Genomic DNA, 27,398 nt, shown 5'->3' on the forward strand with positions numbered 1-27,398 from the left:
ATAGTCTTCTTTATATCGTGGAAATATATTTTATTAGTGAAGAACACAGGCCACCATCTTAGTGTGTTTATAACATGTATTTGTCCTACATTTAATTTAAATGCTCCAACGGTGGAGTTATAGGTGGGTCTTTTTTTCTAGTTCTGTGTATTTTTATCGAGTAAAGGAGAAATAACTCAGGAGATTCATTTACTACAATAAACACACCCATTGCTAGGGCAATGTGTTCCTGCATGATGATCTGTTCAGCATTTTAGCACCGTGACACACACACAAAAGAAAACTGATCCATGAAGATTAGGAAACACTGATGACATGGGATACTTTGTAGTTTTCGAATCATGTACAGAGCTGCTTCTATATGGGAGTTTTGAATCTGTTCATCTGTGTTTCTTTGCAATGTTAGAATCATGCATCATTCTCCTCAATGGTCTGTGGCAGCATCGTCTCTCTCGTTAGGGTCTGCGAGCGGTCAGGTGGCTCGGGCCAGCACAGGCGATGGAGACGCTAACAAATGGATATAAACAAAACTGTTGTATTAAAGTGTGCCAACATTTTATATAAAGCCATTAAGGAAATTACAAGTATTAGCTTTTTGATTCATAGAAAACATATTCCTTCTTTCAGTGTATTGTCACTTGTGGACTCGTATGGGCTGAAATATGTGCCACCAGGAACTGAAGATGAATCATTTACATTCCTACAATACACTGTCCATTCCTATGTTCCTATTACACATTACACAAATGTTATGGAAAGGTGGTATAAAGGTTCAGACTGGTTAGAAGGTTTGATTTTTCAGAGGCCCTATGTCAAAAACGAAAGCTCTGATTGGCCAAAGAGGAGATCTGTGTGCTGTATCTCCGATTGCTATTCCTGAATTACCCGAATGTCTGTCACAGCTAATTTGTAATAGAATTTATCAAACTGAATCTGAAATGATACAACTAAATGTGAAAATTTATAGATTTTTAATTTTCATTGCGGAACACTTTCGCGTTTATTGGACAAATTATACGACTATATTTAGGAGAGACATAGAGAGACATTTTTTGGTCTTGAGTTTGTTGTCACATTTCTGTCGGGCCAATTAAACATACTCGTGCACTTACTGTAGTAGTCTCGCCACGCTGCCTATTTGCATATCTGTTGTTGACCAATACTGGCCACTCATGCCAGAGTAGCATCAGCCCCACTTGCACACTGACTGAGGAGTATCTGCAACATTTGCACAATCAACATTGTCCCAGATTATCGCGCTACTAGCCACTTTAAACTGCATACACTCCTTGAAGTCTCGGCGCCTTTTGCACAATGGTCATTGCACCGGACAAAACTTTTGTTCCTCTCTCTCATTTAATAATAAGGCAAAACGATGTGCACGCGAGAGCGGAAAGTAGCACCGACAATATCATGCCAACCGCTGAATGGAGAAGAAGTGAAGCAGCGTTGGTAGCGGTCAGTTGTGGAGATTAAAAAAGGTTTGTAGATGTTTGGGGGGAACGAAGATGCCAGGTCCGTTATAGTTCTGCTGTATCGGATCACATTGCATTACGATCACGACGATAAAAAACTCATGGACAAAAGTGTGTTCCACCATTAGTAAGTTCAGTCCAAATGGTGAGCATGTACTGCACATATGAATATAATTTTCATACTGCTAAACATGCCCTGTGACTGACTGGCGACCAGTTCAGGGTGTAGTCCGCCTTTCGCACGGAGTCAGCTGGGATACGCTCCAGCATCCCGCGACCCTAACTAGGATAAGCGGTGTTGGAAATGGATGGATGGATACTGCTAAACATGTTTATTGAAGTGTCACCATTAAATTGTCATCTGTTGTGTTGGCTCTGTGATAAAGCTGTCTGCACAGCATTTAAAAAAATTGAGACCACAGTATATGAAACATAAGTTTTAATCTAATGACACTTATCAATTGTCCAGAGTCAGTGCTTCTAAATTAACTAACCTGACTGAGTAATTGAATTGAAGTAGAGGACACAGGAGCAATGCAGATTTTGTTCACATTACTTTTATTTTGTATTTTTTTTGAAGGGTGGCAACATTTTTATGTCAAATATTAAACCTTTAATTACGAATCTCTTTTGTTCTTCTTTAGCCCATTACGTACACATCTAATTATGTTTGACCAACAGTAAACAGTCTTGGCTTTTGTTTAATTGTGTTCTCTTAAGAACCGTAAGAGTTTCAAGGCTGTCACCACAAAGTACACAGCATAGTTTGTTCAGAAATAAGATTGAGTTAAATTGAGTTGGAAATACGACTTTAAAACAATTCAGTGCAATAAATTCAATCAATCATAATCTCAGTTGTTGTTCATTTAACTTTTATAAGGTGTGAATACTTTTTTAAAGTTATGATTTGTGAAAAAATATTTTAAGACCACTCCAATACACTGGAGCGACTGGAGCAAGACTGTTTGACTTACGACTTGCTTAAATCAAGTAATGAGTTGACTCGACTTGCTTGAAATATGGTGGCGACTCGACTTGACTTGATTTTTTTTTTTCCCCCACAGTGGCTTGGGACTTGCTTGAGAATTGAGGCTTATGATTTGAGACTTGCTTGTGACTTGCACATACTGTATGTGACTTACTCCCACCTCTGGTATTCAGATTCAGTTTTTCAATGCAATGTTTCAAATTAAACTATACAAATTCAAATTATGTTATTCAAATTGGGTTTTTAATGCAATTATTCAACCACTTCAAATTCAAATATAAAAGATTCAAATTCACTTCCTGGTGGCACATATTTCAGCCCATAGACTCGCCTCACCTGACTGAGGGTTCCGGTGGTGGTGCTTAGCTTGTACAAGGCCCAGCCCGGTACCTGCATGATGGAGGAGACGGCCATCGCCCAGCCCCACACGTATGCCCAGGTGGGGTACACGTAAAATCGGTTGAATGTCAGTGGCTTGTATTCAACTAGAGAATATATAAAAGAACCCTGGAAAAAAGGGAAAAATACCATTTACGTATACTATATGATCATCCCCTGCGCAGATGTTTGTGTGTGCAGAACCGGTCTACACCTCCATAGGCCCCAAAGCAAAATTGGATTTCGGGGCCCTCTGTTACTGCCGATAAGTATTGATTTTTGATAATTCGTACAACTGTTATAAACTCAATGTTACACTGTGCAGTTCTGTTTAACATTATGCTATTGTCAACCTGAAATGTCTTTACCCATGTATGGTTTTTAATCTCAAAAGGTCACATATTCAGTCACAAGTGCGGCGGGGTTGATTTGAATATGATTTCGAGATGGTGTTGTGTTGATGTTGGTGGCAACAGTATATGATGGCAAGATAAGATAGTATACCAACTTGAATGATGCAAGAACAGCCGTTGTGAGTCAGCCAGGATTCCGCCCAATAGAGCCGATGGTTAGCTTGTCGTTGCTGAATATTTACTAGCTAGTGTGTGTAATGTTTTAAACTTATTTTTTAGAATACATGGATTGACAACCCCAATTCCAATGAAGTTGGGATGTTGTGTTAAATATAAATAAAAACAGAATACAATGATTTGAAAATCATGTTCAACCTATATTTAATTGAATACACTACAAAGACAAGATATTTAATGTTCAAACTGAAACGTTATTGTTTTTAGCAAATAATCATGAACTTAGAATTTTATGGCTGCAACACGTTCCAAAAAAGCTGGGACAGGGTCATGTTTGCCACTGTGTTACATCACCTTTTCTTTTAACAACATTCAATAAACGTTTGGGAACTGAGGACACTAATTGTTGAAGCTTTGTGGGTGGAATTCTTTCCCATTCTTGCTTGATGTACAGCATCAGCTGTTCAACAGTCCGGGGTCTCCGTTGTCGTATTTTACGCTTCATAATGCGCCACACATTTTCAATGTGAGACAGGTCTGGACTGCAGGCAGGCCAGTCTAGTACCCGGACTCTTTTACTATGAAGCCACGCTGTTGGAACATGTGCAGAATGTGGTTTGGCATTGTCTTGCTGAAATAAGCAGGTGCGTTCATGAAAAAAATGTTGCTTGGATGGCAGCATATGTTTCTCCAAAACCTGTATGTACCTTGCAGCATTAATGGTGCCTTCACAGATGTGTAAGTTACCCATGCCATTGGCACTAACACAGCCCCATACCATCACAGATGCTGGCTTTTGAACTTTGCGTCCATAACAGTCCGGATGGTTCTTTTCCTCTTTGGGCCGGAGGACACGACATCCACAATTTCCAAAACCAATTTGAAATGTGGACTCGTCAGACCACAGAACACTTTTCCACTTTGCATCAGTCCATCTTAGATGAGCTCGGGCCCAGAGAAGCCAGCGGCGTTTCTGGGTGTTGTTGATAAATGGCTTTTGCTTTGCAAAGTAGAGTTTCAAGTTTTACGGATGTAGCGCCGAATTGTATTTACTGACATTGGTTTTCTGAAGTGTTCCTGACCCCATGTGGTGATATCCTTTACACATTGATGTCGGTTTTTGATACAGTGCCGCCTGAGGGATCGAAGGTCACATGCATTCAATGTTGGTTTTCGGCCTTGTCTCTTACATGCAGTGATTTCTCTAGATTCTCTGAACCTTTTGATGATATTATGGACCGTAGATGATGAAATACCTAAATTCCTTGCAATTGTTCGTTGAGGAACATTGTCCTTAAACTGTTCGACTATTTTCTCACGCACTTGTTCACAAAGAGGTGAACCTCGCCCCATCTTTGCTTGTGAATGACTGAGCAATTCAGGGAAGCTCCTTTTATACCCAATCACGGCACCCACCTGTTCCTAATTAGCCTGTTCACCTGTGGGATGTTCCAAACAGGTGTTTGATGAGCATTCCTCAACTTTCTCAGTCCTTTTTGCCACCTGCCCCAGCTTTTTTGGAACGTGTTGCAGCCATAAAATTGTAAGTTAATGATTATTTGATAAAAACAATAAAGTTTATCAGTTTGAACATTAAATATCTTGTCTTTGTAGTGTATTCAATTAAATATAGGTTGAACATGATTTGCAAATCATTGTATTCTGTTTTTATGTATGTTTAACAAAACGTCCCAACTTTATGCATTAATTGCAATTAATTAATTAAAAACCAGTTAATTAATTAACAAAATTAACACATTTTAATTGCATTTTGTGTTCCAAACAACTCATAAGCTTTGTCAGTGCACGACATCCTGGTCCACCGATTACACTGACGCACACATCAGAGCTTGGCTACCAATCTGGGAAAATTGCATGAAACAACGTTGCAAGGACTGATGGAAGGCAAATTTCATTAAAAAACAAAAAAAACTGTGATCCAGCTTTTCAATTGCCACCCAGAAGCCATTTAAAGGTAATACTGTTCTTTAAAAAAAAAAAAAGGTATTTTAACTGGTCTGTTTAATTTTGACCAGAGATATTTTCTATGAGTTGTTCTACTCTTTTGTATTGAAATGAAATAAAATGCCTTTTTCCAGAGTTCTAAATATTCCTATCTGTGTCAATTATTTGATTCAGTCATCCAAAAATCAATTTAAAATTAAACGATGTTGATTTTTAGGAGGCGGCACGGTGGACGACTGGTTAGAGCGTCAGCCTCACAGTTCTGAGGTGCGGGGTTCAATCCTGCATGTTCTCCCCGTGCCTGCGTGGGTTTTCTCCGGGCACTCCGGTTTCCTCCCACATCCCAAAAACATGCATTAATTGGAGACTCTAAATTGCCCCTAGGCATGACTGTGAGTGCGAATGGTTGTTTGTTTCTATGTGCCCTGCGATTGGCTGGCAACCAGTTCAGGGTGTACCCCGCCTCCTGCCCGATGACAGCTGGGATAGGCTCCAGCATGCCCGCGACCCTAGTGAGGAGAAGCGGCTCAGAAAATGGATGGATGGATGGATGATTTTTAGGACAATTACATTGTGATTCATTGAGATTCATTAATTACAAAGCCTCTAATTCATTTGATTAAATGTTTTAATCAAGTCCCACCCTTACTTTTCATCCGTTTGTGATCAAATATTTATTTTGTATACATTTATCTCATTAGATAATTGGTTAATTTATTTATTGTAGATAAGATAAAAACTATTTGTAAAATATACAGTTTTACAAATACATTTATTGTTTAAAAGAACACTACATAATTGTTACATTATTATTTTTAAAAATGTAACAATAAAATGAATCCTGAAAATGATTACTTGTTATTAAAATAATCTCTTTTATATATTTTACATAGGGATTTTAACCCCCCTCCGTCTAAAAATTATCTGGCCTATTTGTTCGTTGTAAAATTAAAATGGCCCTTGAAAGCAAAGGTTTACTCACCCATTGGATGGGTTCAAGACTTCAAGTGTACCTTATGAAATGTTTGATGAGTGTAGTGCAGCTCAAACCTCAAGACTGAGAATTCCCACTCACCACTGAAATCAAAGGCGTCACGAAGAGCCAGCAGATTTTGAAGAACGGGTTGACACGCTCGCCTGTCATGTCTGCGATGATGCCGTACAGCCGCTCAGCTCCTTCAATTATGTTCAACAGCACATAATAATGAGCCTATATTGGAATAACTACAAACTCCAATTCCAATGAGGTTGGGACATTGTGTAAAACATAATTAAAAACAATACAATGATTTTCAAATCAATTTCAACCTATATACAATTGAATACGCTGCATCCATCCATCCATCCATTTTCTGAGCCACTTCTCCTCACGAGGGTCGCGGGCGTGCTGGAGCCTATCCCAGGTGTCATCGGGCAGGAGGCGGGGTACACCCTGAACTGGTTGCCAGCCAATCGCAGGGCACATAGAAACAAACAACCATTCGCACTCACAGTCATGCCTACGGGCAATTTAGAGTCTCCAATTAATGCATGTTTTTGGGATGTGGGAGGAAACCAGAGTGCCCGGAGAAAACCCATGCAGGCACGGGGAGAACATGCAAACTCCACACAGGCGGGGCCGGGGATTGAACCCCGGTCCTCAGAACTGTGAGGCAGACGCTCTAACCAGTTTCCACCGTGCCGCCGAATACACTACAATGAAAATATATTAAATGTTCAAACTGATTAACTTTATTTTTTGTTTTTGTTGTTGCAAATATTTCAAATTTTATGCCTGCAACACATTCCCCAAAAACTGGGACAGGAACAAAAAAAGACTGGGAAAGTTGAGGAGTAACCTAAACACCTGTTGAGAATATTTCACAGGTTTGCAGACGACACCATAGTCATCAGCCTCATCAAAGACGGTGACGAGTCTGCGTATCGACAGGAAGTGGAGTGGCTGGAGCTGTGGTGCGGTCGACACAACCTGGAGCTGAACACGCTCAAGACTGTAGAGATGATCGTGGACTTCAGGAGGCATCCTTCGCCACAGCTGCCCCTCATGCTGTCCAACTGCCCTCTGTCAACCGTCGAGACCTTCAGGTTCCTGGGAATTACAGTCTCTCAGAACCTGAAGTCAGAGATCAACATCAACTCCATCCTCAAAAAGGCCCAGCAGAGGATGTACTTCCTGCAGCTTCTGAGGAAGCACAGCCTCCCACAGGAGCTGCTGAGGCAGTTCTACACAGCAGTCATCAAATCAGTCCTGTGTTCTTCCATCACAGTCTAGTTTGGAGCTGCTACAAAAAAGGACAAACTACAACTGCAACTGACAATCAAAACAGCTGAAAGGATTGTCGGTACACCCCTACCCACTTGAGGACTTGCACGCTGCCAGAACTAAGAAAATCCTCTTGGACCCTCCACATCCCGGTCACCAGCTCTTCCAGCTTCTTCCCTCAGGTAGGCGCTACCGAACAATCCAAACTAAAACAAGCAGATACTCCACCAGCTTCTTCCCTCTTCCCATTAACTTCTTAAACAGTTAACTTACAATTCCATTGCAACATGCTGTCATTTTTTTGTCTTCAGTTTGTTGTCACATTTCTGTCAGGCCAATTATACATTACTCATGCACTCACTGCAGTAGTCTCACCATGCTGCACTATTTGCATATCTGTTGTTGACCAACAATGAGTCATGTGCCTGAGTAGACTCTGCAACATTTGCACAATCGACATTGTCCTAGATTATCGCACTACTAGTCATTTTAAGCTGCATACATTTCTTGAAGTCTCGGCATCCTTTGCACAATGGTCATTGCAGCGGACTATTGTTCTATTAGTCATTTCAAACTGCTCGAATTGCTAGAGGACTCTGCATCTTTTTGCACACAAACAAAATAATAATAATGTACCGGCATTACCACATTACTGGCAACCTTTTATTGCTCAGTGACTGTTTTTTTTGTTTAGTTTTTTAAAAATGTCAATATGTCTCAAAAGTATTCTCTGTCAATTGACTGTCTGTTGTCCTACTAGATCGGTTCCAACTACTGGAGACAAATTCCTTGTGGGTTTTTGACATACTTGGCAAATAAGGATGGTTCTGATTCTGAGTCTGATTCTGAACAGGTTAATTGGAAACAGGTGAGTGTCATGATTGGGTATGAAAGGAGTTTTCACGAAATGTTCAGTTGTTCACAAGTAAGGATGGGACGAGGTTCACCATTTTGTGACCAATCGTGCGAGCATATTATCCAATAGTTTAAGAACATATCTCAATATACAATTGCACAGTTTATTTTGGCCCGAGCTCATCTGAGATGGGCTGACGCAAAGTGGAAAATTGTGTAACATATCCATCCAAGTAACGTCTTTTTCAGGGACATCCCTGCGTATTTTAGAAAGACAATGCCAAGCAACATTTTGCACGTGTTGAACCAGCGTGACTTTGTCGTGAAAGAGTGCGAGTATTAGACTGGCGTGCCATCAGTCCAGACGTGTCTTCCATTGAAAATGTGTGGTGCATTATGAAGCACAAAATATGACAATGAAGACCCCAGACTGTTGAGCAACTGAAGTTGCAAGATTGGGAAAGAATTCCACATCAAAAGCTTCAGCATTTAGTATCCTCAGTTTCCAAACAGTTATTGAGTGTTGTTAATAGGAAAGGTGATGTAACAGCGTGCTAAAGATGCCCTGTCCCAGCTTTTAGAACATGTTGACGGCATCAAGTTCAAAATGAGTGAATATTTGCAAAAAATATAAGATCATGTTTATCAGTTTGAACATTCAATATCTTGACTTTGTAGTGTATTCAATTGACTATTGGTTGAAAAGTATTTGCAAATCATTGTATTGTGTTTTTAATTAACGTTTTACACAACGTCCCAACGTCATTGGAATTGGGGTTTGTATAATACCATTAATACACAAGCCATTAATACACAAACCACAAAGGTAGAAAAAAAAATGTTGCATCATAGTTCATTTGATTAGTTTTTGCCAGTGATTTACTTTGACCATAAGGGGGCATCCCTATGGCCAAAATCCACTATGTTCACTGCTCGTAACAAGGTAAAACTCAGTTATCTACAAACCAGATCAACTCACACATCAAATTAAATCATTGACCAGATCTGTAATTATTTTTGCCAATAAGTCATCAAGTACTGCACAATGAAGCAAAAAACAAAAAAATGACAAAGACATGACACATCAACCTACCAAATATCCAGCCCACTGTCAAGCTTTCAAACACACAGAGAAAGAGGATGCAGGCTCCACTGCAAGCGTAGTAGTCAAAAATCTGGAAGATGTACATCCCTCCCTGAGGACGACATCAGGGAGAATTACATTATTTGTACTCACTAGCCACAATATTAGACAAAACAGTACAATGTATTGTAATAGCTACACTTTGTATCTCCTAAACTTGTGCAGTTATGCTTAATAATGTTTCCAATGTATTTTTTTTACTCAATATACTGTAACTCACAAAAGTGACGATACAGTATACCCCTCACATTTTGAAAATTATTTTGTAGTCAGTGTACAGCTTTTATAAGAATGCAAATTTACTGTCTCCTCAAAATAGCACACAGCCATTTAACTGCTAAACTTCTGGGAACAAAAGGGAGTACACCCCTCATGCATGGATTAGACTACAAGACAAATTTGGTCTCTCACGATGGCACTATGTCAGAATACTGCCATAAAATTTTGCTGTGTCTTGGTCAGATATTGGCAACAGTACACAACTTATATTACATTATCAGCGTATCCTGTATTTCACGATCATTGGGCTTATCCTGTCAAAGCAAGCACTGTCGGGGGAGGTTGCACCGGAAAACGTGTCAACACTACCAGATACAACGGTTACAATGGCAGCAACACCGATTGCGGCAATGTATTGTGTTGAAAAAGAGAAAAGAACTTTGAAAAAATAGTGTGTGTGGTGTCATCCCTGGGTGCTCCAGAGAAAACGGTTTGGGATGTCCATTCTTCAAGGTTAGCTTGAGGTAATGTTCATGTACTATTAATGCCGCGAGCAAGCAGGCACCATAACACTTTGTAGCTCGTTAGTGCTAGCACTAACATTTGAATGTAAACATTATGCCGGCGTTCTCAGTTCATGTTCTAAAGTTTCAATAAATATCTGTTTGTGCATGCTGTTGACATTGTCGAGCAAGGGAGGCGATGCGCCGTTTCAAGGCGCAATCCTACTGGTTGATGTCAAGGTGCACTGTCGGAGGGTTCTCGTTGAAATGTCACACTCCACGGAAGGCATCCAAAAAATCCAACATGCTCGACTTTTCATTTTGGAGTCGTATGGCCAAATCATTGGTCGTGTATTATGTCAGAAAACGAGGAGTTTTTGTTGTTCCTAACTAAATATGTTGGGCCCAATCTGGGAAATCCCCCAAAATAGCAAATCAGGCCAATAACGGGCTAAAATTCTATAGTCTGATCCAGGCATAAGTGAACATGTCTAAATTGGGCCTGAAGTCTGGGGGTCAATCTTTTTCTAGCCTAGGGCGGGACATCTTTATATCGAGCAACAATTCTTTTTTTTCAGATCCTCAGAAAGTTATTTGAGGTTGAACTTCGAGAGATCACTATGAAAGTGTAAGAGTCATAATACCAAATTTAACACTCCTGCTCCCCATTTGTCCTCGAAACCTGGGAAAATTCCAGTCACATGACACTGGAGAGGGAAAAAGGCTAAGTGGGCACAATTTAGACATTTGCACTTATGACTGCTCTCAGTTTTGCTGCTCGTGGTTTAGACATTAATGAAATTATTTTACACTTTATACAAGCTGTACAATGATGAATTCACATTTTATAAAAGTGTCATTCCTTCAATTGTGACCCATGAAAAGATATAATAAAAAAAATTTACAAAAATGTGAGGTGTTAACTCTTGTGAGATACTGTACATGGGAGGTAGCCTGACCTTTTGAAAGGTGGTGATAAGCTATCAGCGTACTTATGGCCTTTAAATGAATTGTCTTTTGACAGCACAAACTGATTCATATCAACCGCGAGACAATATTTCAACCTCAGTAATCATGACGAGCTGCAAGGAGAAACACGTGAGGCAAAAGAGCAGAAGGAAAAATTCCCGCCGGCCCGCTCGACGCATCACTGTGGGAAACATGTCTGAGACAGACGTCATCACCTCCTCAATGCCAACAAACTGCAGAGAGAGCAGAACCACTTATTCATTTCCAGGAAAAATTAAAGCAAAGAGAGATGCCTAGAACAATGCTTACCAACCTTTGTTGAGTCAAAGCACATTTTAAATTTGAAAAATCTCATGGCGCACCAGCAAATAAAAAGGTCACAAAAAGTATAAGCAGTGAACTGCATATTTAGGGTCTTGCATTTGCAAATTTACCTAATTGCAGGGTTTTGGGGGGAGAATTTTCCTCCGTTATTTGCTGAAAAGTGAACCTATTCATTGTTGTTGTTTTTTTTGTTTCCTCTGGCCATAGCTATCAAAGTAATAATTTGGCGCCATCTTGGTGTCAAAGAATTATGTTGAAGTGAGGTGAGGAGCTGTGTTTAGACAGAAATAGTGCTTGGCCGCCATCTTTTGGCATTTTGATGCCGACGATCTATGTTGATATGTTGAAGTTAGTTGAGGAGTTTCATTTAATGAAAGGTTGTGCTTTACCACCATCTTGTGGCATCTATAGGCATTTATGAACCTTTTGGGGGTGGGAGGCAGTGGGACGTCAATTACAGATTTTCACTATTCCCAGCATGGCTCGGTCCCTATCCCCGCAAATAGCGGGGGAATACAATTTACTGAAATAATGACCAGACCGTATCTCAATTTACTCACAAATGTACTTAATGTGAAATGCCTGTTTAGCTGAACACAAAGCTATTATTCTGTTGTATGAATGGCAAGAGGTGGATACACAGGTTAATTCTACCTTCTTGCGAAAAGATATTTCATTGTTCTGCCTGTCACTGTCACTGCTATAAATAGATGCACAAAACTACATGATTTGTTGGAAATAAATAATAATTATTGGACCAAATAAGTAACACTGTATACTATCCCACAGCACCCCGATGATCTCTCACAGCACAGTGATTGGGAATTATTGGTCTAACATGTGAGTCCAGGCCCAAGAGGATGATCATGAGGAAGAAGCAGACGGCCCACACTTGAGGCAGCGGCATCATGGCCACCGCCTGAGGGTACGCGACGAATGCCAAGCCTGGACCTGGAAACAAAATTTTACATACACCTTCAACATGTAACATTCAAATAACCTAAAGTGGATCAAAGTCCATGAATCCAAGACAGGACCGTCATCTTGTCACACAATGATGACGTAATTCCACCACTTCAAATGTTATCCAGTGTATCTATACATATGAACTAGCAAACAACAAGAAGACCTATTTTACTGCTTTGTTATTAATTTAAATGTTTTTGGGTTTTTTTAACCATATTTCTCCAAATAGTAGACATGGGTATTTATTAATGTTTGGAATATGCTAAAGATCCTGTAAAGTGAATTTGGTGATTTGCTTCTGAATGCAGTCACTGATTGTGTAGTGGTACACTTGGCCTGACTTTGGTGCAGGCAGTGTGGGTTCAGTTCCCACTCAGTGACAGTGTGAATGTGGGTGCGAATGGTTGTCTATGTCTATATGTGCCCTGCGACTAACTGGCGACTAGTTCAGGGTGTCGTCCGCCTTTCGCCCGAAGTCAGCTGGGATAGGCTCCAGAGCCCCACGAACCTAAGCAGGATAAGCGGTGTTGAAAATGGATGGATGTTTCTAAATGCATTATACATGTTTGAAGAGAATTACTGAAAATGTGTGCAAGCAAACAAAATATGGCGTGGCAAGGTTATTGATGGCTTCGAAGGTGCAGATCAGTATTTTAGAATGGATGCCGTATTGGACAGGGAGCCAGTGTAGTTGTTGCTGGACTGGAGTGATGTGAGTAGAGGATCTCCTTGTGATAATATGGGTGGTACAGTTCCGGTGAAGCTGTGGTTTTTGTAGCGACGTGGGGGAGACCAAACAGGAGAGAGTAGCAAAAATCTAAGTCGGAAGGGACGAGGCTATGAATAAGGACAACAGCAGTGTGAGGGATGAGGGATGGACAGAGGCGATTGATGTTTCGTAAGTGAAAGTATGCAGACCGGGTGATGTTGTTTATGTGTACTTGGAAGGAGGGTGTGTTGTCGAGGATGACACTCAGACCCTTAACCTCAGAGGTTTTGGCTAGCATGGACTTGGTACCTAAGAGTGGGACTTGGTGCCTATGAGTGGGATATTCCACTTTTGAGTTGTAGAAAGTTGGACGAGAACCAGTGTTTGAGTTCAGAGATGCCGTCAGTAAGGGAGGTAGGAGGAAGAGTGGCGTTGGGTTTGGTGGAGAAGCAGAGCTGGGTTTGGAATATGCTAAAGTGAATTTGGTGATTTGTTTCTAAATACATAATCCACGTTTGAAGATCATTGCTGAAAATGTATGCAAAGTCTGAGTACAATGTTGTAGGCTACTCAGTTTTGCACCACTTAAATTTTCTGGATTTTTTGGTGTGGCTTAAACATAGCCCAATGATGAATTGGAGCCATAAGTCGGATGACTTATGGCTCCCCCACTGGCTAAAAACAAGCGCCCTTCGTTTGCATCAGTGGTTAACTGGCGCAATTGCGAGTTAGGCCTCTCAGCTGCACACAAAGCTATTAGTACCACATACGACAAGTCTGCATATCGACAGGAAGTGGAGCGGCTGGTGCTCCGGTGCGGCTGACACAACCTGGAGGTCAACACGCTCAAGACCATAGAGATGATCGTGGACTTCAGAAACATCCTTCGTCACAGCTGCCCATCATGCCGTCCAACTGCCCTGCGTCAACCGTCGAGACCTTCAAGTTCCTGGAATTATATCCTCTCAGGACTTGATCTAGGAGGCCAACATCAATTCCATCCTCAAAAAGCAGAGGATATACTTCCTGCAGCTGCTGAGGAAGCACGGCCTGCCACATCAACTGTTGAGGTCTACCTGCATACCGCAGTCATTGAATCAATTCTGTGTTCATCCATCACAGTCTGGTTTGGTGCTGCTACTAAGAAGGACAAAATCAACCTGTAACAGACAGTTAGGACTGCCAAGAGAATCATTGGTACCCCGCTACCCACTCTTGAGAACTTGCACAGCGCAAGAACTAACACACGACTTAGTGTCAGTCTCAGTCCCTCACTTATGACGTGTTTGCCCTGGGTGACCCTGATAAGCACATAAAGCCCCGGACAACTTAGCTCCCAAGATCAGTGGGACACAAATCCCTCCACCACGATAAGGTCATGGCTCAGGGAGCCAAAGAGTTCAAATGAGTTCAGCAGTTAACAATTTAATGTCTGTGAATGATACAATCTATTAACTGAGATAATTATACTTTGCATCCATTTTTGGGAGGTGTCTATTTGAGGCAGCGTTTGTCTTCAGTGGGTGACATAGCTAGTTGCTAATTAGGAGATGCCATTTTTTAACCTTTTCTCTTCTTTTTCATAATGTCAGACTTGAGAGGATTTCAAGTTTACCTGACTCAGCCACTTCTGAGACCGGGACACCTTGCTCGTGAGCCATGAATCCCAGCACCGAGAAGACAGCAAAGCCAGCTACCACACTGGTACAACTGTTCAGCAAACACAGCAACAAACAGTCCCTGCAACACACAAACACTCTTATTTTCTGAGCAATTCTGGTTTAAACTAGTGTGAGGGTGTAGTTTTGCACTACAGATGGAATGAGTGCAATGTCAGGTGGAGGCATGCTGAGCGAAGCCCTCAATAAATTTGTCCAAAGTGATCATTTTTGACCCACATATAAAGCTAAATAAGAATTACACATGTAGAATTTGGACCATAACACAATGACATATTTATTGGGTTCTATTTTGGGTTGCAGTTTTTATTTAATTCCTGGTTTATAGTTTACTAATTGGCGTCAAGCAACCGAAAGAATTATCATTTTAAGTACGGTGCATGGGCCAATCCGACCTGTCCTCACTCTGACCGGCTCTCGCAGCCTTTATGAAGTCAAAATAGAATGTAACGTACGGGCTGCTTTTATTTTAACAAGAGCGACGACTTGTCGTCAGTGTTGCCAACTTAAAGATATTGCCGCTGTATTTAGTGACTTTTCTGACCATTCTAGCTGCTTTTTATTGATTAAAAAAAAAAAAAGAATCGTGTCAATGCTAGCTGTGGTCTTCATGTTTGCGACATTCTTATTTTCTGCACGGTTGGGGAAGAGAGGAATTTGCCCCAGTAAGGATTTGGGAGTCCTGACTAAGAACGGATAATATGAGTTAGTGGTTTGTGTTCATAATGTCAGCATGTGATGTAGAAAAAATTATGGACACTATAGAGATGTTTTTTTGTTAATGTTTATGAAATAGTGATGTAATGTCAATATGTGTAGATAGGTAACATTAATGTGTAGATATGTCATTTTAATGTGAATGATAGTAATTTTTTTTTACAGTTTTTATTTCCTAATTATAAGAACATATATCATAAAGCTACTCACTTGACTGCAACCTCTTAAACTGTAAAGTTTAAGCTTTGCACAAGACGCGTTGTCAATTCGCCATTTTTACTGAGATGAGTGGGCGTTTAGCAACCACGAAGTGGGCAGGTATTTGAATAATAATTTGCGAAACTATGTCACAATGTCGGCAATTTCAAATCCTGTCTTTGCAAGAGGTTTGGTGTTTGCATTCAATTGACAAACTGCAGAGATGTTAAAAATTAGCCAGGTCAAAGACTCATTTTGACCTATGTTATGCCTAGAACAGTACGGTATGGGACCTTTGAGCTTTTTCTCTATAGTGAGCGCCTATGGCGAGGAAAAGGCTTGACGTGCACAAAATCCATAATATAGGGGCTAGCAATCTGATATCTTCAGAGGTTGAAGTGGATATAAGTAGAGATGTCCATATAAATTTCGGTGACGATTGATTACAGTTTTCAGACATTCAGCAACATTATGCTTCTTCTGCCTCAGGGACCAGATCTGCTCTGCCACATCATTTTATGTGGCCCGCAAAAGCAATCGTGTTCATCAATCAGTCATGTGTGGCAACTTTCATGATTCTTGCTTAAATCTGTACCAAATTTTCCAATGTTCATATGTAATAAAAAATAACATTGAGATATTGAAAGCATTTTTGTTTTGTTTTACTAAACTCCTTTTGACAGTAACTTGAACAATAGTTGAACAAACGATTATCCTTGACTTCTAATTTAAAAACTAGCTATCCATCAATTTGATGTGTTTTTGTAAGAATGTAATATGATAAAACGATTAAAATTGTTTATGGTTTCACAGTAATAACAGCCCTCTGGGGTAAACCAACTACAGAGCTGCCTCCTGCGCACTCAGTCACTGTCGCCGCCCGCAACTGTCGCTGTTTATGGGGTACATGATTGCGGTTAAGCACAGCTGAACTGAGAAAGGAACAAAAAAATCACTTCATGAAGTGATTGGTTACAGTACCTTCACGCAAAATATTTGTTTGTTTGAACAGTCATTTGCAAATGACTACAAGACTCTAGCCCTGTCTAACTCTCTGTTCCCCCCCAAAAAATAAAAGCAAAATGCTTTGTCGGCAAATGCGCAATGGCACATTTGAATTTGTTGCGTTTTTAATAGTTTCAGTTTGCACACACATACCTACACACCACTTATGTGCACCCCTGCCCATAAACATGATCATTTGATCAGGAATTGACATTTGTTGATTAATAGTAGAAGAGGAAAAAATGAATTAAATGTAATTTTTAGTTTGTCTGAACACTGAAAAAGGCATTTACTTATTAGGAGTATCGTTGCTGTCGGGTAGAAACTTCATGTCTCAATATGGTCAATTTCATGTTTGTTCACAAAACGATATTTTTGGTCAGTGCCATGTGTTCTGATATTTTTACAAATTATAAACCACTTTTAAGTGTCGAAAGTAGCTTGCGAACAAGTTGTTTGCTTTTGTGAAGTATTAAAGGTTTTTTGTCTGGTTGAAGGGGTCGGCGTAAGTGCAGAGTTTGATGCGGTCGGCTGGCGATAAGTGAGATATAAAAAGATCAATATAGGGCTTTGGGAAAGTTTTGTTATCGTGGGCATATACGACATATTGAGTGCTTTGTGTTTACAACACAAGACGTGCCCTTTTGCAGTGTTCCCTCTGTTTAATGTCATATTTTGCCAGCCAAATTTAAACATGTTGAGACATTTCTGTGTTAGGGGGTGCAGCACCTCCTCACACAATCACAAAGAAACAACCGACTAAGTTTTTACATGCATCCTGCTTGGCGGAAGAAAGAGGGAAGCATTGCTTAAGAGCTCACAGAGATGCCGAATGACTTGGCTGTCAGCTGTTAAACGAGAAGAACGACGAGTGTGCTTCTTACAATTTAATTACATTAAACTGCACAAAAGAGACAAAAGCCTTCTCATTTAAGAAATTCTCTAAAATGTTGGGACTCACACGACACACAATGTAAACAAAAATATCTTCCGTAGCCTACACAACGGAGGCTGGAGGTCCGGTGCTCCGCTCTATATTAAAGATTTAGTACCAATCCAAACCATTTATAAAGTTTATTTTTGCTAGATATCGATCTTCAGCTTTGTGATCTAATTTTTCCTATGTATCTTCCCTTGTCTTTCTCGCATTTTAAATGTCTTTCACGTCGCAACTACGACACAGCGATGGCAAAGCCTTTGTTTACGTTCTCCTAGCATCCAACATATCCACCACAACCCACAATGCAAAGCGGTTCCCAAGCCCTATTCTACCTACTATTTGAATTAACGACAGCGTAATAAATTAGCTAGTTTTTAGCATGTCGAAATAGTGATTGAAATGATTTTGGTGGCGTTGTCTCGTGAGTGCACAACCGTATATGATTGCAATTTAAGGTATAATACCAACTTGATCAATGCACTGTTTGCAGTTGAGTATGTAACTAACTTGTAATGTGTGTACATGTAATGTGTGTGAGTGTGCGTGATTTAAAGTGGGTATTCTAACTTGTAGCAATTGTTGCTGTGGGTGTTGTAACTTCCCAGTACAGTCAAGGTGCCCACACCGAGGCTGTACGAGAAGAAGATTTGTGAGCAGGCCTCCATCCAAACCTGTTTAAAAAGACACTGCCATTGAGTGTATTTGCCCTCCAGTACAGTGCATGTACAGTATAATGTAACACAGTCCTACTTGAGGGTCTGTAAGTCGCGACAGCTCGGGCAGAAGGTAGAACTCCACTCCTTGTCTGGCTCCCGGAAGAGTGACTCCTCGGATCAAAAGGATGAGCAGCATCACATAAGGGAAAGTGGCAGTAAAATACACCACCTGCTCAAGAGGAGGGTCACAAGACTGTCAGTGTGTTTAAATTTTGTTTTTGTATATATTTGGTGCAGTTTGATGACTTCACCTTTCCAGTTGATTTGACCCCTTTCCATATGCTGAAGTAACAAATGACCCACATAGCCAGGAGGCACAGAAGCACCTCCCACCTGATGCTGCCAATCTCCTCAATACCCCCTGAGATATTCAGCACTCGACGTCTGGACAGGGTAAAAAAACAAACAAACAAAAAAAACGACATATTTTATGTAATGTAGAATGTTTTTAAAAATGCTATTTTAATGTAATATCGTCCTTACTCCCAGAACTCCGTTGCTGCTGCGGTTCCTTTGGTGTGGTTGGTGTGGTTCCTTATTGTAACATCAACACAATTTGCTAAAAGAATGACAGGTTCACACTGAGGCACACTGAAGTACATACGTTTGCATTTAATATTATACACATACAAGGTCACTAATGGTGTAGTGGTATATTTGCTGGCCTTTGATGCAGACAGCGTGGGTTTAGTTCCCACACACTGACAGTGTGAATGTGAGAATTAATAATTGTCTGTCTTTAAATGTTCCCTGTGACTGACTGTCGCTCAGTCCAGGGTGCAGTACACCTTTTTTCCAAAGTTAGCTAGTGACCCTGAACAGGATAAGTGGTATAGAATATGCATGAACGGATGGATAGATGATACATATATATTTTAACCTGTTTTAACTGAGGGGTGTACTCACCTTTTTTGCCAGCGGTTTAGACATTAATGGACAATTACAATGTCATACAAGTTGTACAGCAAAATGTCATTCCAGCGTTGTCCCATGAAAATATATACAATTTTTACCAAAAAAATTGAGGGGTGAGGGTTCCTTGCCCAGAAAAAGAACACTGACGCCTATGTTGTTTGCTAGACCTCACCTGTGTTCCAGTAGTTGTCGCAGGTGCTCCAGGGCAGCGTGGAGTTGAAGGAGAACACCAGGTAGAAGAGGGCCCAGGACAGAATAATGATGTAGGTCATGCAGTTGTACAGCTGGATCAGCTGCTCGCCATAGCCGATACCTGACACATGAGGTTCAAGGTTCAAGACATAACAATACTGTATATCAAAATGTTGATATCATGCTGACTTCCCAATACTGTGTCGTTACATGCGATATCCAGTATCACAATGACTACTTGGCCATGAAAGGTAGATTTGAGATGGGTCTATTGCTTGCGAACTTGGAAGCGTCCAGCGTACTATTTTTTAGAAGAGGCTTACCGGCAGCTACTTTAAGAGCTTTTGGAAACTCGCCTGACAAAAGTGAGCAATTGATTATTTCCTGCAAATCAGCTTGCACAGAGTTCGCAATAGCTTTGAAAAAGTCAGATGGTATTGAATCAAGACAACTCGTTGACGGTTTCAGCGGCTGAAGCGTTTTCTCTACAGTTTTTTGGTCAACTATCAAATTATGACATGGTAATAGAGTTTTTCATGAGTGGCTTCAGATGTAGTATCCTTTTATCCTTTTGCTGATTTGTGCCAATATTGAACCTGATAAATAAACAAATTCATTGCATTTATCTGCTGTTAGGAGTTCTGGAGCGATCTGATTCTCGGGGAGGGGGATTGACAAGTTCACAATCAAAACAGAGTGTGAGTATTGTTGACGTTCTTACTGACGATTTCAGAAAAGTGTTGTTGTCTAACCCTGACTAACGGTTAAAATGACAAAGACTTTGTCTGTAGAGGTCATAGTAAATTTGGAGTTTAGTTTTTCTCTAATGAGTTTTTAGTTTTTCTGCTTTCTTTACCATCATTGTGCTCCTCCACATTGTTCTTGGTCACCTCAAGATTGTCTTAGTTTTAATAGGCGTGACAGCATTCATGAATGGAAATGTCAAAACGACCAAAAGTGTCCAAAACACAGGGAAGAAATAAAGAGGGACAGAAATGAAATGATATAGTAATCCATTGTCTGTACCGCTTATCCTCATGAGGGTCGCAGGCGTGCTGGAGAATATCCCAGCTATCTTGGGGCGAGAGGAAGGGTACATCCCAAACTGGTCGCCAGCCAATCGCAGGGAACATATAAACAACAACCATTCACACCGACAAGGAATTTAGAGTCTTCAATGAACCTACCATGCAAGTTTTTGGGATGTGGAAGGAAACCGGAGGACCCGGAGAAAACTCACGCAGGCACGGGAAGAACATGCAAACTCCACACAGAGAAGGCCAGATTTGAACCCGGGTCCTCAGAATTGGGAGGCAGATGTGCCGCCATGATCTATTTTATATTTTAAATTGTGTCATCATTGAACATCCATTGAACTTCTCAATATGGTTGAAGTCAGGGGAGAAAGGGGCCCTCAACATGACTCTCTCTCCTTTAATGCCCCTTGCAGTAAAGGATGCAGAGGTATGCTGTAACTTGAAGCATGAGATTGTCCACTGATGAGTGCCATGCAACCCTGGATGGTCCAGATGGATGGAGTACTGGATGGTTGGTTGAAGGCCACCATGTTCCAACAAGCCTGTGACATCAGCAAGGAGGTGGCGGACTGGTGGAGTCACGTATTTGGCCGAAAACATTCTGAAGAGAGAGCTTGTCGGCCCCTTTAGGGTCCCTGAAGGTATGAAAATGACCTCTGAAAAGTATGTGGACTTTCTGACTGACCACTTTCTACCATGTTACCAAAAGAAGAACTGTACTTTCATTAACAAAATCATCTTCAAGCATGACAATGCACCATCTCAAAAGAAATTCAAGAAGAAATTATCCAGAAAGTCACAAGTTTAATGAAGGTAACAATTGTGAAGCTGCTATCAAATTAGGGGTCCTATGTCAAAATGTAACTTGACATATGATGTTTTTAATTGAAATAGCTTTTGATGTCAGTAAATATGACCTCCTAATGCTGCAAAGTCATAAATGACTATTTTCAGTTATTGTCACCCCTCCTTGAGCCGTCACCTTATCGTGGTGGAGGGGTTTGTGTGTCCCAATGATCCTAGGAGCTAAGTTGTCTGAGGCGTCACGCCCCTGGTAGGGTCACCCATGGCAAAAAGGTCCTAGTTGAGGGACCAGACAAAGCACGGCTCCAAAAACCCCTATGACGAACAAAATAAATGAACATAGGTTTCCCTTGCCCGGATACGGGTCAACGGGGCCCCCCTCTGGAGCCAGGCCTGGAGGTGGGACTCAAAGGCAAGCGCCTGGTGGGGCCCCGAAAGGGTAACATGGGTACCCCTTCCCGTAGGCTCACCACTTGTGGGAGGGGCCATAGGGGTCAGGTGCACTGTGAGCCAGGCGGTGGCCGAAGGCGGGGACCTTGCCGATTCGATCCCTGGCTACAGAAACTTGACCTGGAATGTCACCTCTCTGGCAGAGAAGGAGCCTGAGCTGGTGTGTGAGGTCGAGAAGTTCCGACAAGATATGGTCGGGCTCGCCTCCACACACTGCTTGGGTTCTGGTACCAGTCCTCTTGAGAGGGGTTGGACTCTCTTTCACTCTGGAGTTGCCCACGGTGAGAGCCGCAGAGCAGGTGTGGGTATACTTATTGCCCCCTGGCTCGGCACCTGCACATTGGGGTTCACACCGGTGGACGAGAGGGTAGCCTCCCTCCAACTTCGGGCGGGGGGTATGGGTCCTAACTGTTGTTTGTGCCTATGCACCCAACAGCAGTTCAGAGTACCCACCTTTTTTGGAGTCCTTGGAGGGCATGCTGGAGAGCGCTCCTGCTGGGGACTCCATAATTCTGCTGGGGGACTTCAATGCTCACGTGAGCAATGACATTGAGACTTGGAACGGTGTGATTGGGAGGAACAACCCCCGCCCGATCAGAACCCGAGCGGTGTTCTGTTATTGGACTTCTGTGCTCATCACGGATTGTCCATAACGAACACCATGTTCAAGCATAAAGGTGTCCACACGTGCACTTGGCACCAAGACACTCTAGGTCGCAGTTCGACGATCGACTTTGTGGTCATGTCATTGGACTTGCGGCTGCATGTCTTGAACACTCGGGTGAAGAGAGGGGCGGAGCTGTCAACTGATCACCACCTGGTGGTGAGTTGGCTCCAATGGTGGGGGAAGATGCCGGTCCGACGTGGCAGGCCGAAACGTATTGAGGATCTGCTGGGAACGTCTGTCATAATCCCCTGTCCGAAGGAGTTTCAACTCCCACCTCCGGCAGAAATTCACCCACGTTTCGGAGGAGGCGGGGACATTGGGTCCGAGTGGACCATGTTCCGCGCCTCCATTGCCGAGGCGTCCGACCAGAGCTGTGGCCGTAAGGTAGTCGGTGCCTGTCGTGGCAGCAACCCCCGAACCCGTTGGTGGACACCAGCGGTGAGGGATGCCGTCAAGCTGAAGGAGTCCTATTGGGCCTTTTTGGCCTGTGGGACTCCCGAGGCAGCTCATGGGTACCAGCTGGCCAAGCGGAATGCGGGATGTTATGAGGCGGTGGGGAGAATACTTCTAAAACCTCCTCAATTCCACCAACACGCCTTCCCATGAGGAAGCAGAGTCTGGGGTCTCTGAGGCGGGCTCTCCTATCTCTGGGGTTGAGGTCACTGAGGTGGTTAAAAAGCTCCTGGATGAGATTTGCCCGGAGTTCCTAAAGGCTCTGGATGTTGTGGAGCTGTCCTGGTCCAACACGCCTCTGCAACATCGCATGGACATCGGGGACAGTGCCTCTGGATTGGCAGACTGGGGTTGTGGTCCCCCTATCAACTGTATCATAAGAGATAACAATACGCTCTAACAATATATTTTGTCCCACCACCACGACTGCCATGAAAGTATCCATCCATCCATCCATTTTCTGAGCCGCTTATCCTCACTCGGGTCGCAGGCATGCTGGAGCCTATCCCAGCTATCATCGGGCAGGAGGCAGGGTACACCCTTAACTGGTTGCCAGCCAATCGCAGGGCACATACAAACAAACAACCATTCGCACTCACATTCACACCTACGGGCAATTTAGAGTTGTCAATTAACCTACCATGCTTGTTTTTAGGATATGGGAAGAAACCCCAGTGCCCGGAGAAAACCCAAGCAGGCACGGGGAGAACATGCAAACTCCACACAGGCGGGGCTGGGGATTGAACCCCGGTCCTCAGAACTGTGAGGCTGACGCTTTACGCCATGAAAGTATATTTCCGTAAATACACTTGATTTATTTATTGTTTGTTTGTTTGTCTGTTTGAATTGAGGCCCGGCACGGTGGCCGACTGGTTCGTTCCAGCAGCCCGCGACCCTAGTGAGGATAAACTGTAAAGAAAATGGATGAATTGAGGCTTCGAGAGTTCGTGCTGTTAATGTTTGCCTCCCACTTACAATGACATGACATCACATTTATGTTTATGTTTCAGTCAGTGTGTAATATGTGACACACACAGTTTTGTGACCACGGAATTATTGAACTGTCCTACCTGATGGATCGAGGTACAAGTGGGCTTTTTTTGAAAGAACGAGCTCTTTCAAGTTTTTTGTTTCAGAATGGCAGTCTTGTACATGATGGAGTGTTTCGCACCTTGAGCCAGTGGGCACATCTTCCTCCAGCAGGTGACGGCCCCCTCTTGGGTGTACTGCCCAATGGTGGTCTCCAAAAGGAAGAGCGGTACACCACACGTGACAATAAACACCAGATATGGCACCAGGAATGCACCTGAATGTAACACTTACTTTGTAATATGTAAAATGTTTGGAAATAGTGCTGACCGCCACATTTGCTTACCGCCGCCGTTTTTGTAGCACAAGTACGGAAACCTCCACACATTGCCCAGGCCCACAATGTTCCCGGCAGTAGCCAGAAGAAACTCTACCTTGCTGCCCCAGTGTCCTCGCTCCTTAAGCACATGTTGGCTGTGTTTTTTCCTCCACATTTCCTAAAAGTTCAACGTGAAGCTGACCTTCTTTTCAGCCACACACAAACACACACACGCACACACACACACACACACACACACACACACTTAAAATCACATCACAGGCAATTGGCAGAGTAGTTAATCATTTTGGAGGGGAAATTTATTTGATCTCCACAGCATGAAATTCATTTGAATCCAGCTAAAAAAATCCTCCTTTTCGCAACATGACAAGATTTGCCAAAAATGACAATCTGTCAAAATAGTCTGGTTGGAACGGCCACGTCAACTTAAGTAAAACGCAGCAAGAATTTTGAAAATCGAACGATGGGTTCTGGAGAGGTCTTTTTGTCGGAAACACTGGCCTTTTAAGGGAATGTTTTTGTATGATTTTTTTTCCCTCAAGAAAATCTGGTCAAAAAACTTAAGCTTAAGCTTTAAACTTTAAATAAGAATAAAACAGTAAAACCAAATTATTTCTCAACGTATGTCCTTGGTCGTCTCATTTTGTCTCCTACTCAGTAACCCCTTCTCTGAAAGTTTCTGTTTCAGTTAAAAATATCCACCAGTTGCTTATACATGCCAAAATTCGGAGACGATGCGTCAAAATTACCTTGACATTACAAACGGCTTCACTTGACCTAAAAACTTGACTTAATTAGCACAAATGGAACATTATTGGTGATAAGAGCAGTATGGGGGGTTGAATAGGTCATGTACCTTAGCAATCAATTGTTTTTGTCATGTGATATCGAGGCACTTGTAATAGCGCAATATTGTGATATTTTGAATATTGTAACATCCATACATACAAGTAATTTTTTTTTTCAGGCACCACCTCTGAGTGTTAGCGAACTGGGAACTACAAAAGTTCTATATATTGAATTTGTATTTCTATCTCTTCATAATAATTGAATGGATAAAGAACATTAGACCATGAACTTAGTGACTCTTCGCTCAAGTAGACAGAGCGTTTAGATTTTGAATGTTTTTATTGTGGCGGCACGGTGGACGACTGGTTAGAGCGTCAGCCTCACATTTCTGAGGACCCGGGTTCAATCCCCGGCCCCGCCTGTGTGGAGTTTGCATGTTCTCCCCGTGCCCGCGTGTGTTTTCTCCGGGCACTCCGGTTTCCTCCCACATCCCAAAAACATGCATGAATTGGAGACTCTAAATTGCCCGTAGGCATGACTGTGAGTGCGAATGGTTGTTTGTTTGTATGTGCCCTGCGATTGGCTGGCAACCAGTTCAGGGTGTACCCCGCCTCCTGCCCGATGACAGCTGGGATAGGCTCCAGCACGCCCGCGACCCTAGTGAGGAGAAGCGGCTCAGAAAATGGATGGATGGATGGATGTTGCTACTTCTATGGAAACTACAGCAATAATTGAGAAAGAACATCGAACAGAATGAAGCCCACTACTTGGGGAAATTACTGAGTTTGTCTTCCTTAGTGTTACAGCCCTTGGCATCAATGTAACAATGTAGAGTTGAACTGGTGCAACATTTTATTCCATCGTCCAGCACTGAAAACTAAAACACAAAACTAAAATATCAACATTTGCACTTACTAAAAATTATGACATTTTACTTCAATACATAGCTTACATTTCCTTTACAACACTTTTTGACAGTCAACCATAAAAATATTTCTCATCATATATAAAACTAAACAAAAACACATGCCATTTTTTCAAAGTCCACTTGCCTCACTTCATTCCTTACCTGATTTCCTCCTGCAGTATGAAGTGGTGAAAGGAAGACAAACCAAACTGCATTTAGGTTATCTGCCCAACCTGACTTGCTCTCTTTGTGGCAACCCAGGTGAATGCTGCAAACAAGGTGCGTGGCAATTAGCATTTATAAACACTCCAGGGTAAGTGGGACGAAGAAGGAGGAGGCGCAATTCATAAGATTCGTAGGCTGGAGGTGTGGGAAGGAGGGAAGTCAAATGAAGACAATATAATGTTCCATCTCCATCTCAAAAGTGCTGACTGTGAACCACTAATTTGCTTTCTCCCACAACTGCAGGCTAGTAATTGTGCCCCCTCGTTCTTCGTCTGTGTTTTCCAACAGTTGGCATGTGTAGGCACCACTCTGTCACTCTATACTGTTGCTGTCGGTGAAAACGTCCGCCAATCCAAAACAAATATACAGGCCGATTTTTCGATGTGTGTCCCGTGCTATATTTTGTTTTCGTTCTAGAAATGAAAATTGAAAACTCAAACCGTTATTCAACTTTTCCTTACTCGTTCCAGACAAAATGTAAGAAAATCAAGCTGTATTTGAATGTTTTTGTCGTTTTTCTATTTTTAATATCTGTCTCCAAACGTTATATCCAATTACCTAAAGAGACACGGACCGATTTACAACCCTGACACAACCTATGAAATGACAGTTGAAATGACAGTTGAATGTTGAGTTCAATGTCTCCTCTTGAATTGCTCTGTTTTGTGTCGGCACTGACTTGGGACAGGCTTGTAATTGTAGCGTAGTTATTAGCTAATAAGGTAATTAGGCACTTGGAGTTATCGCTAGCTAATTGAACAGCAAATAATTTTTGCCCAGTGTATCTGATGCGATATGAAATGTCTCCGTGAAGTATCTTATACCAAGATAGGGCGTGCTCATACATGGTGTGTTTGTTTTTTTTTTGTTCGTTTGTTTGTTTTTGGGGAGGTATTTTTATATTATTTGGAGTTTAGGGCAGAAAAAAAATCACGTGGCCTACAGAAACTCAAAATCTTACCAAGAATATTTTATTTCTAGTCAAAACTAATTAAAATTAGACACATCACGTAAAACATTAAAACCTGCAAACATTAAAACATTGCC

The 27,398-nt window shown here is 41.9% G+C and overlaps 1 protein-coding gene and 1 long non-coding RNA gene across 5 annotated transcripts; one reads left to right on the forward strand and one right to left on the reverse strand.

Annotated features, from left to right (window-relative positions):
- Positions 1 to 26: 26 nt before the first annotated feature.
- On the reverse strand, positions 27 to 26,417 carry LOC133482789 (sodium- and chloride-dependent GABA transporter 3-like). 4 transcript variants are annotated; one of them, XM_061783325.1, is made up of 15 exons: positions 26,289 to 26,416; positions 24,437 to 24,614; positions 24,233 to 24,367; positions 19,631 to 19,771; positions 19,027 to 19,102; positions 18,795 to 18,927; positions 18,578 to 18,712; positions 18,395 to 18,498; positions 14,904 to 15,028; positions 12,452 to 12,564; positions 11,385 to 11,522; positions 9,548 to 9,650; positions 6,412 to 6,512; positions 2,800 to 2,970; positions 27 to 507 (listed from the first exon to the last, which is right to left on the reverse strand). In XM_061783325.1, exons 2-15 carry the CDS (start codon positions 24,582 to 24,584, stop codon positions 409 to 411), a joined length of 1,722 nt encoding a protein of 573 aa, XP_061639309.1. In that variant the 5' UTR covers positions 24,585 to 24,614; positions 26,289 to 26,416; the 3' UTR covers positions 27 to 408. The 4 variants fall into 4 exon arrangements, with proteins under 4 accessions (XP_061639309.1, XP_061639310.1, XP_061639311.1 ...); XM_061783326.1 differs by lacking the exon at positions 11,385 to 11,522; XM_061783327.1 differs by lacking the exons at positions 24,233 to 24,367; positions 24,437 to 24,614 and having other exon boundaries at positions 28 to 507; positions 26,289 to 26,383.
- On the forward strand, positions 7,642 to 12,526 carry LOC133482798 (uncharacterized). Its single transcript, XR_009789954.1, has 3 exons — positions 7,642 to 7,781; positions 8,360 to 8,467; positions 12,403 to 12,526. It is a non-coding gene; the product is annotated as an uncharacterized LOC133482798 (long non-coding RNA).
- Positions 26,418 to 27,398: the final 981 nt, after the last annotated feature.

This window comes from Phyllopteryx taeniolatus, chromosome 8, assembly GCF_024500385.1.
Source record: "Phyllopteryx taeniolatus isolate TA_2022b chromosome 8, UOR_Ptae_1.2, whole genome shotgun sequence".
In the NCBI taxonomy this organism is placed as follows: domain Eukaryota; kingdom Metazoa; phylum Chordata; class Actinopteri; order Syngnathiformes; family Syngnathidae; genus Phyllopteryx; species Phyllopteryx taeniolatus.

Bases quoted from the DNA above. Each gene is read 5' to 3' on its own strand.
- LOC133482789 (XM_061783325.1), bottom strand. From the start codon at position 24,584: ATGTGGAGGAAAAAACACAGCCAACATGTGCTTAAGGAGCGAGGACAC. The intron at 19,103-19,630 runs GTGAGGTCTAGC...TCATTCTTTTAG, and splicing joins CGACAACTACTGGAACACAG to CAAATTGTGTTGATGTTACA. The intron at 508-2,799 runs GTGAGGCGAGTC...TCCATTTGTTAG, and splicing joins CCACCGGAACCCTCAGTCAG to CGTCTCCATCGCCTGTGCTG.